The 11,183-nt window shown below is 42.8% G+C and overlaps 1 protein-coding gene across 1 annotated transcript; it reads right to left on the bottom strand.

Annotated features, from left to right (window-relative positions):
* Nucleotides 1–251: 251 nt before the first annotated feature.
* Nucleotides 252–1,990, bottom strand: LOC115213235. The gene is made up of 2 exons (XM_029782170.1): nt 1,174–1,990; nt 252–1,048 (listed from the first exon to the last, which is right to left on the bottom strand). The coding sequence occupies exons 1-2, from the start codon at nt 1,988–1,990 to the stop codon at nt 252–254; spliced, it is 1,614 nt and encodes a 537-aa protein (XP_029638030.1).
* Nucleotides 1,991–11,183: the final 9,193 nt, after the last annotated feature.

Genomic DNA, 11,183 nt, shown 5'->3' with positions numbered 1-11,183 from the left:
CGACGATGTGCCCGAGAAAATAAAGGGAAGCAACTCCGAACAAACATTTAGTAGGGTTGATAACCACACCAAATTGACGGAGACGTTCGAATAGCAGGTGAAGGTGTTGATTATGTTCTTCGTCCGAGTTACTGGCCACGAGTATGTCGTCTATGTATGCATAGACGAAAGGCAAACCTCTAGTCACCATGCCGATAAACCTTTGGAATGTCTGTGCCGTGTTTCGTAAACCGAAAGGCATACGCAGGAATTCAAACATTCCGAATGGTGTAGTAACTGCTGTCTTTGAGATGTCCGCAGGTTCGACTGGGATTTGGTTGTATGCTCGCACCAGGTCCATGCAGCGAGCTCGAAAAGTCCTGAAGAAAAGACACCGGATAGGCATCACTGATAGTGCTTTTATTCAGTGATCGATAATCGCCGCAAACCCGCCAATCGGTCGATGATTTTTTTGGGACGCAGTGTATCGGCGAGGACCAGTTGCTGCTGGAAACGCGGATGATTCCGAGGTCGAGCATGTGCTGGAATTCCCGCTTGACGGCCTGGAGACGATCAGGTGGTAACCTTCTGGGCCTTGCAGCAACAGGTGGACCGCTGGTTTTGATGTGGTGGGTAACGTCGTGTTTTATCGGCTGGTTATGGAAAACTGGTCGCGCGACATCTGGATATTCATTCAGGATGGAACTGTGACGAGTCGTTGTCGTAAGCATTACAGTTGGGCTGACTGTGTCCATTCGAGCGGCTATACCGCGCACAGTAAGCTTGGTGGTGGTGTCGACAAGTCGTCTGTTCTTTATGTCTACCAGGAGACCGAAATGATGCAAGAAATCGGCTCCTAAGATAGGGGTCGGCAGTTTAGCGACGACGAATACCCACTGAAATGTGTGGCGTAGTCCTATGTTCAATGTTAGGGACTGTTCACCGTAGGTTGGAATGGGTGAATGGTTGACTGCCTGAAGACAGACTGATGTCTCTTTTCTTTTTCCAGAAGTGTTGGAGACTGGGATGATGCTGACTTCCGCACCTGTGTCAACCAGGAAACGCGTGCCTGTTACACGATCACAAACGAAAAACAGGCGACTGTGTGGGTGCGAACCAGGAACTTCCGTCGCGTTCAATTCCTGGCTGTGCCGTTTCCCGAACTGGGTGAGGAAAACGAGCACGGTACCGTACATTTTTGTGCCCGTGTTCCGAATGTTCGGTGGTACCAACACGTGTCATGTGAGTTGCGGGTAGCACTGGGGCTTCGGGACCGTCTGCCATCTCGTCGAGATCGGCTGGTGCTTCGACGCTGGGGACTAAGCTTTAGGGCTTGTATTTGGGCTGTGAGGATTTGTATTTGCGCAGCTTGCTGCGTCATTAATGCACGCAAATACGAAATCTCGGAAGAACTGGTTTGTGCACGGAAAGGATTGGTACTGGGAGCGGCTGGCGTCATCGTCGATACCGTTGGATATTTGTGCTGTACTTCGGCTATTTTGTCAGCTAGCTCCGCCAGTTCTTCAAGGGATGTGTTTTCTCTGGTAGACGTGAGAACAACCTGGGTATTGGAGGGCAGATGCTGGAGAAAAAGTTGCTTGAATATTTTTTCTGGGCGCGTCTCATCTCCGAGAAGCTGCTTCATTCTACGAAGAAGCTGGGACGGCGTTTTGTCACCCAATTCTTCCGATATCAGAAGCTGGTGAAGTCTTTTTTGTTGGGATTCGGAGGTTCTGTTTATCAACGTGGTTTTAAAAACTTCGTATGAAACAGAACCGGGTGGTGCCATGATAAGGTCACGTATTACGTTCGTTATTTCTGGCGACAGAGAACCGATAACATGAGAAAGGCGAGACGCATCGCTCAGTATTCTGTGAGAGGCAAACTGTGCCTCTATATGGTAAAACCATAATGTAGGGTCGTGGGTCCAGAATGGTGGAATTTTCAAAGAAATCGCCGCTTGGAATGCCATGTCGATGTTGGCCGCTGGATTCTGTTCCGGGAGGTCCATTGTTTTCGTCGGAATTTTCAGTTGCTTGGTTGCTGGGTGATGTGCAAACTGTAATTCTTCGACGCGGTTGATGAAGCTGGTTCCGGGGAAGGCGCGATTCGTTTTACGGGGTCACCAAATGTCGTGGATGTATTAATAAATACATAAGTTGTTTTGTAATAAATTAGAGATTTATTTTCACTACATCAATTTGTAAGCAATGCTACACATTGCTTGTACAGAATGCATATTAAATAATGCTTGCACAGAATACATATTAAAGAATGCTTATACATAATACATATTAAAGAAGAATATGTTTGATGGTGTGTGTGTGTGTGAGTAAATCATGCAGGACAGTCACCTTTATGCATATTCTCTCGTCGTCTCCAAAAATGCGTAGCGTTCGTTTAGGCGTCGGCTCCGGTTCTCCCTAGATACCGATTTTTCGGTTCTATTTATAAAATCTCAAATAGCCAGAAAAATAGATATATCGCAAGAGAGTTATCGTTTAAGTAGGTCACTGGTCGTTCAGTTAAACTTCGCCTGACCTGGTTCAGGTCAGAGGTCAAAGGGAGACGATCCATCACTTTTTGTCAGAACAAAGGAATCTTGATTTCGCGCCTTTGCATGCATTGGTATTTGACGACCGATGATTCTTGGATTTGATTTCGAATCCAAGCTTAGAGAAGGAAGTGCTAACTCTTACAGGGTAATATCTTGAATTTCTGGGAAAATTTCTGGCAATTGCTTGGTGAAACTGCAACGGTAGGTTAGATCTTATTTGTTTACCAAAGGGAATTACAAACCAGATATAGTTTTTCCTGTTCTTGTACTGGCTCGGAGAGTCAACTCTAACATTAAGGTGGGTATCTCTGGGTTGAATAATGGGTTTTGGCCTACGATGGCCTCCCCTGGACTGCAAATTATTTATGTTATCTATATTTATGCTAGTTGTACTTGTATCGACATTCCTAAGGCTACCATGACTACTTATATTATTTATATTATTATAAGTTGACTTATCCTGACGATAGAATACTGGTTTCGGAAGGGCCGGGTCTATATATGTTACCTTTTTCCTATAACCTGCTTTTGACAGGGCGGCATTATAGAATTCCGCTTTCTGCTTAAAAATGTTGACGTTGGCAGATAAATTTGTTAATCTTTGAGAAATATTTTTAACTAAATTGTCTGTTATAGTTTTTGCGTGGTTAGAGAAAACACTGACATACTTTAGGTTAGTGGAAGGTTTATGGTAGGGGCAGTAAGAATTGCTATGCAGGTTTAGTGTGACATCTAAGAAATTTGCCTTGGTAAGTTCGTTATCAAAAACTATGCTCATGCCCATCCTATTAAAGAACCTAGCTAATCTATTTTTAGTTTTCTGTATCATTCTATTCGGGGTGTTCTGTAGGTAAAACAGACAATCGTCACGATATAGGCCGCCGCCGATGTCCGGGAATTGGTCGGATAATTCATAGAGAATATAGATTCCGACCAAATCGGCAATCTGGGCGCTATCTGAACTTCCCATAGGAACATCGAACTCGTTGGGAGTATCCTTAGAACCCATAACTTATCTTCAAACTGTATAAAGGATTTTCTGGCGACTAGAATTATATCAATTTCTTCTCTTGTGAGGCCTGCCTTATTATGTGCATGCCACAGGGCCTTATTGAGTACACTAGGGTTAATCGAGGGGTAGAAATTAGCAATATCGAACTGAATGAACTTAGTTCTGTTTTTATTAGGGATAGAAGAGAACCACTTTACGACTTGCGAGGAGTTCGCCCAAAGATTAAGCTTAAGCTTATTAACTAAACTAGGAATGTATTTGTCTAAAATGTACTTACTGATGGAACCGATGTTGGAACTAGAAGGGCATATGAGCCTTAATGCTGGATTGGTGTGGAAATTTGGTTTGTGGTCCTTAACGATGAATCTAGGTTGTCTTGGGTTAAGGGGTTGTGTTCTCATTTGAAGCCCATAATTTACCATAATTTTCTTAATCTCCAAGTTAACTCTTCTCAGTGTATTCTTATTTGTAGTTCTATAGTTCTTCTGGATCTCTTTCCTGAGTAATTCTAAGTACTGGTTTATAGGTATCTTGTAAGTATTCCTTGTTTTGTCAGATTGGACCAGGATTCTGTCTGAGCTGTTGATATCCTTAGTAATTTTCCCTAGGTATCTAAGGTGTTCATTCCTACGGGGCGACTTCCTGAATTTAATGCTCCTTACAATGCCCCATAAGTCGTCCTCAAATTTCTTCAGTCTGGGGTTAGGTGGTGGCGTCTCCATCGACTTGAAAAGCTTCTTATATTCGGATGATGTTACGGACCGGTTCTGTTTTAAATCCTCATTATCATGAAAGAAAGCGAGCCATCTGATCTGGTTGATGAATGCATTTGTTTTGCAGACAATTTCCTTAAGGAAGGTTTCCTTTGGTGGTATAGGAATGTCCTTAAGGGACGCGTTAATCTCGAACACCTCCATTTGCGGTATCGGTTAAGGTAGCAGTTTCTTGGCGAAGCTGTATATGATTATTGAAGTAGATAAATGAATTATCTTATTACGGATAATTCAAATGCTAACCGATACCTGGGTAGCAAAAATCACAACAGAAAAGGCACGGTTGAAGTTATGACCATGGGGCATAAAAACCGTGCGGAAATTGGAAGTTTTATATATTAAGTGTAGGAAAAAATGGAGCTGAACGAAGATTTAACAAAATTCCTTTATATTATTTTCTACATATGTTTCAAAGGCTGCAAAGTCCCTAATTCGGATTGAATAAGGAGTCCATTTTGCAGCTTTCTCTTCAGGAAAATCCAGGAACTTAATTCTCCAACAAAATGCACAAGCTTTTTGACAAACGCTCACGAGGAGCCCATGAAATAAATGACACAAACTCTCTATCTATATGCGTTGACGCCAGACTGGGTGAAAGCAGAAGAGATTGTCCGTTGAGATAGTTCAAGGTCAGAATCCGGTTGGCAGAAGTGGGGTACAGGAAATCAATGTATATATATGTATATATATACATACATACATACATATATATATATATATATATATATATATATATATATATATATATATATATATATATATATATATATTATTGGTGAATTGAAGAAATGGAGCTGAATGAAGATTGAACAGAAATCGTTTTATTTCATTCTACACGTGTTTCGAAAGGCACAATTTACCAAAATCCGATTGAATAATGAGACCATATTGTGTCTTTCTCTTCAGGAAGAAATAGGAAATCCGTTGAAAAAAACAAAAACAGAACAGAGGCGGAGCAAAACAAATCGAACTAGGCTCCTAAGAGCCCATGGCAAAACTGTTTATCAGTCTATGTTGAGAACCGGTGGTTGAAGATTTTAACGGGTCAGGCAGCGGTCATTCCTGTGGGTGAGGGTGTGTAGATGTTCTTTGTGACCGAGAATAAAGTTCTGACTATTTAAAGAATATTGGATGTATTATAAGGGGCGAGAAAAAATCTACTTAGAGACATGTGTGTGTTTACTGTTCTATATATGTGTGCTGGCGCAGGTTGGCAATAAGCGCTATTTTCTGGTCACTGCTGAGAACTCCGTCAAGGGGTAGAAAACATTTTTTGTGTACGTGTGTGCGTTTGATCGCTCAGCTGTCAGTTGTTAAACAGCTCTACACAATGGCTAATGCAGTAAAAACCGTTGGGTGGCAGAAAAATATTTTATGTTTTATGTGTGCGTGTGTTCGTCTAATCATGCCTTGTCAAAGAAACCCCCCGTCGTCAAAAACAAAGCCCCGTTTATCTCACAGGAGTAATTCCCCTTGCAGTGGTTAATCGTAATTATCTTAAAGGCTATTTCAGAATTTATTACCAAGGGCTATGGGTGCAGGTATTATTTATAAGCGTTATTTATAAGCCAGATAAGTGTAACGCCGCCAATGGGGGCATCGAAAAGCCGACTGTAAAAGTCCGTTTACCATCCGGTCTCTGGCGAACAATATATGGAAGAGTTCGGAGACACAAAGGTTGCACTTCCTTCTGCCCCTATCAAATGGGAGGGCCACCGACAAAATTGACCATTCCAGCCTGTAGCTTGAGTTCGTATCCTTCAATCGCCATATTAGCTTGCTGAGTCACGTGGTCTGGCGTTTATTCATGTCTCGAAAAGTTGCGTAATGATTGGAGATTCGCAAAGCCAATCTTGACGATGAGGCCCCTACATAAGCGTAGACATCTGAGTCCGTGTAAACCTTGCATTGGTAGACGGCGTTTCTGATCTTGGAGTTCGCCGACGTGAATCTTATTCTGCTAGGATTAGTTTCTGAAATTAGAACTGCGTTACTGTCACTATATTTGTTACGAGAACTGCAGCCGCTTACTACTTTATTTTCCACTATGTCACTATTAACTAACGGAATAACCCCTGATTCTCCACTATCTATCAGAGTGCTGTCATTGCTAGTGCCCGTGGTGCTGCTATTGCCGGAAATGATGCTGGGGTTGCTATTGGGACTCTCTACCCTACTGCCATTGTTACCGTCAACTACAACACCCCTATTTATAACTATACCCCTAGTGTGTAATCCCTGGCTGGAGCTGAGATTATGAGTCACTGTACTGGCTCTCATATCATTATTACTACTATAATTATTCCTACTGAGCATTAAACCGGGAACGGAAGAGGCTGTGCCTCCGGAAAAAGGTGATAGGGTCTTAGTAAGCAGCCTATTATTATGGGAGGCGATTATCTGGGCGAGGTTTTTAGTGTTGGAGAAAGCTATCCTAACTTTATGCGAGTTAACCGTGGAGTAATATTTGGAATTTCTGGGGAAGTTATTGGCGATGGCTTGTCTAAACATGAGGGGGAGGTTAGTTCTAATCTGCTTACCAAAGGGAATTACAAACCATATATGCTTATTCCTATCTATGTGATGGGTTGGGACGCCAGCTCTCGCATTCGGGTGGGTGATTCTCGGATGAATAACGGGTTTTGGGTTAGTGTGAGATCTCCCGGACCGATAATTATCCTTGTTCGCTAAATTAAATGCGGGAGCGACTGCCCCAGCACCTGCCGCGATCCCGTCCCTACTTAAATTGTTTATGTTATTATAGACGGCCCTATCCTGATGACCGAATGATGGCATCGGAAGGGCCGGATCAATATAAATTACCTTCTGCCTATAACCGGCCTTGGATAGTGCGGCGTTATAAAATTCCGCTTTCTGCATAAAAATATCGGCACTGGCGGACAAGCCAGACAATCTTAGAGAGATGTTTTTAACCAAATTGTCTGTTACGGTTTTGGCATGATTTGAGAAGACACTGACATACTTCAAATTAGTGGAAGGCTTATGGTAAGGGCAGTATGAGTCGCTATTAAGGTTAAGTGTAACGTCTAGGAAATTAGCCTTGGTGAGTTCGTTATCAAAAACTATATTCATGCCCATTCTATTAAAAAACCTAGCTAACCTGCTCTTAGTTTTCTGCACTATTCTGTTCGTGGTGTTTTGCAGGTAAAACAGACAATCGTCACGATACAGGCCGCCCGCGATCTCCGGGAATTGGTCGGACAATTCGTAGAGAATATATATTCCGACCAAATCGGCTATCTGCGCACTATCCGAACTACCCATAGGCACATCAAATTCATTGGGAGTATCTTTACGGATCCACAACTTATTATCAAACTTAATAAACGATTTCCTGGCAACTAAAATGATATCTATCTCTTCTCTGGTGAGGCCAGCCTTGTTGTGAGCATGCCAAAGGGCCTTATTTAGCACACTAGGGTTAATCGAGGGGTAGAGGCTGGCGATATCAAACTGAATGAACCTAGTACGGTTCTTATTGGGGATGGAAGAGAACCACTTCACTACCTGCGAGGAGTTGGCCCAGAGGCTGAGCTTCAGCTTGTTTACTAAACTAGGGATATATTTATCTAAAATGTACTTACTGATTATCCTGATATCAGAGCTAGCAGGGCATATGAGTCTTAGCGCTGGGTTGGTGTGGAAGTTCGGTTTATGGTCCTTCACTATAAATCTGGGTTGCTTAGGGCTAAGCGGCTGCGTTCTCATTTGAATTCCGTGTTTAAATATTATTTCCTTAATTTCCAAGTTTACCTTCCTCAGGGTACTCCAATTGGTTTTTCTATAATTTTTCTTGATCTCTTTACCGAGTAAATCTTTCGAAACACGTGTAGAATGAAATAAAACGATTTCTGTTCAATCTTCGTTCAGCTCCATTTCTTCAATTCACCAATAATTTTAAAATTCAATTATCCGCACCAACGCACGGTTGCAACACCATATGGTTGTACCTCCAACCGTGCTGTCTTCTGCTGTGATTTTTGCTACCAAGGTATCGGTTAAACTTTTGATTAATCTGCTACAAGATTATTCATCTTTCTATTTCACATTATATATATATATATATATATATATGTGTATATATATATATATATATATATATATATAATATGTATATATATATATATGATTGATTGATTGATTGATTCCAGTTTCAGCTCATGAGCTGTGGCCATGCTGGGGCACCGCCATTTGGTGTTGCTACTTGGTTTCACTTCATGGAGGCTTTCTAGCAACTGCTATTTGGTGCATGAGAGAGTTCGATGCAGCTGCCCTCATCTGCCCCTCCTGCCGTGAAGTTGGTTCATCTGGGACACCTGACAGGAAGAGATCCAGCTCCATTTTAAAGACATCTGCATCCACCCCATGCAGGTCTCTCAGGTTCATCGGGAGGATATTGAAGAGCTGTGGGCCTCGGAAGCCCAGGCTATCACAGAATCTTGTCCTACATCTTGATGGCAAGTTTGGAGTCCTAGGCACCACGCAGTGGCGCCCAGTTCTGGCGTTTGCGTAACTCTCGATGCCAAAGTTCAGGACGCTTCCCTCCAGGATCTTCCAGATGTATATTATGGCATATCTTTCCCGCCTACGCTCCAGGGAATATAATTTTAATCTCTTGAGTCTTTCCCAGTAGCTTACATTCTGCATAGAGGCTATCTTCTTCGTGTAGCTTCGTTGGATCGCCTCAAGTTCTGTGATCAACTTGACACTGGATGGTGACCATAGCTGAGAGCAATAGTCAAAGTGACTTAGAACAAGTGTCTTCCAGAGGACCATCATGGTTTCCTGTTCTCTTGTTCTAAAGGTTCTAAGAATCCATCCAGCCAGGCGTCTGCATTTCACTGTCAGTTTAGCAACATGTACATGAAAGGTCGCGTCATCACTCATGTGAATACCCAGGTCACGCACTGATTGTGCCTCTGGGATTGCAATCCCTCCGGGTCCAGTGTATTCCTTGGGTATTGCATTCAGTTTTGCATGCTGATAGTATAAAGCTTGAAACTTTTCAGCATTGAACTGCATGCTATTCTTTTCAGCCCACTTGTAAATTTCGTCCAGCTCATATTGCAGGTGCCTAGTGTCTTCAGGGTTCTGTATTACCTGCGAAACTTTTGTATCATCTGCATAACTTGTGATCGTGGCTCTCCGCGTGGCTGAGGGCATGTCTGAGAGGGCCATTATGAACAGTAGTGGTCCCAAAACAGTGCCCTGCGGAACACCGCTCACTATTTGCGTGCTAATGGAAGTGGCCCCATTGGCTACTACCACCTGACTTCTATTTTTCAGAAAGTCGTGAAGCCATTCTCCTAGTTTTCCAACTATGCCAAGATCACGCAGTTTGTGACATATCATTCCATGATCGACTTTATCGAAGGCCTTTGCGAAGTCGAGATATATGACTTCCACATTTGAGTGGTTGAGCAGTTGTTTCAGCACCCAGTCATAGTGCTGCAGGAGCTGAGTTAAGCAGCTTCTTCCTGGTCGGAAACCATGTTGGGTGTCAGGCAGCAAGTCATTTTCTTCAAGGAAGGTGATTAGTTTCCTTCTGACTATTCGTTCCATGACCTTGCTGATGTGTGAGGTCAGAGAGATAGGTCTGTAGTTCTTGGCCTCCGCTCTGCTACCTCCCTTATGAATAGGGCATATTTTACCTTCCTTCAGTCCCTTGGAAGTTTGCCAGCTGCAAGGAAGCTCTGAAAGAGGAACTGCAGTGGTCTTGCTAAGACTCTCTTACATACTTTTAAGAGGATTGCCGGGAATCCATCGGGGCCAATAGCTGAGTCTATTTTCATTTCATCTATAGCCTTTATTACATCATCTTCCTTTATATCGATGTACTTTAACGTCGCCGCCTCTGATTCTATATCTGCAGTGGTAAAAAAGTCAGTTGGATTGCTGATTTGGAAATGCCCAAGGGGTGGAGTGAAAACACTCTTGAATTGTTCATTCAGTATTTCACTTACCCTCATTGGTTTTCCTGTGAGTGTGCCATCCTTTTCAAGGAGTGGCCCTATCCTACAGTGCACCGTAGCTGTTTCTTTGGCATACCTGTAGAAAGCTCTGGGGTTAGTTTTTATGTTGTCTATAGCCCAGGCTTCTTTGTCTGCTCTTTCCTTCTCATGGGAGAGTTGCAGACAATTTTCAATTTCCAACAGTTTTTATTTTCAGGCGGGACTTTTCACTGCTTTCAATTTGTTTGTTTAGGCGATTTGAGATTTTTGTGCGCCGTCTCATTAAAATTTTTCTCTCTCTGGGGATTTTGTTCTTGTGTACAGTGGCCTTTCTCTCTAGACACATTTGTAGCATATGGCTTGCATTACAGACATGAATTGTTGAAGTATCATGTCGATGTCCGGCGAGGAGAGACATTCAGGCCAGTTTTGTTTGAGGATCTCTTTCTCAATTTGTTTCCAGTTTGCCTTATTGAAGTTCAAGCTAGAAAGACTCTGAGGGTTTCTTGTAGGCTGCATGTCCGTGCTCTCTTTTGGCCCGTACATGGTCAGCTCTACCATGTTGTGATCCGAGAGTAGTGTCGGTGTCACTTTCACATTATGGATGAGATCCATATTATTTGTGAAACAGAGATCCAGTGTGTTACCCGCTCTGGTTGGTTGGAGTATTACTTGCTCCATGTACAGGGTGTTGGTGAGGTTCAGGAGGGACCTCGCCTGTCCTCGTTCACATGTTGTCATTCCTGGGAGAGAAAGGCCCTCGGGCCATCTGACATTCGGTAGATTGAAGTCTCCCATGAGAAGTACACTTATGTGTTGTTCTAATGTGGTTAGAACTTCTTCTATTTTTAAAAGGCAGTCCTCAAACTTGCCCATATGACTTGGGGCAT

This window comes from Octopus sinensis, linkage group LG6 (assembly GCF_006345805.1).
Source record: "Octopus sinensis linkage group LG6, ASM634580v1, whole genome shotgun sequence".
Taxonomy (NCBI): Eukaryota; Metazoa; Mollusca; class Cephalopoda; order Octopoda; family Octopodidae; genus Octopus; species Octopus sinensis.
The sequence above is the reverse complement of the archived record's forward strand: the minus strand, read 5'-3'. Positions and strand labels throughout refer to the sequence as shown.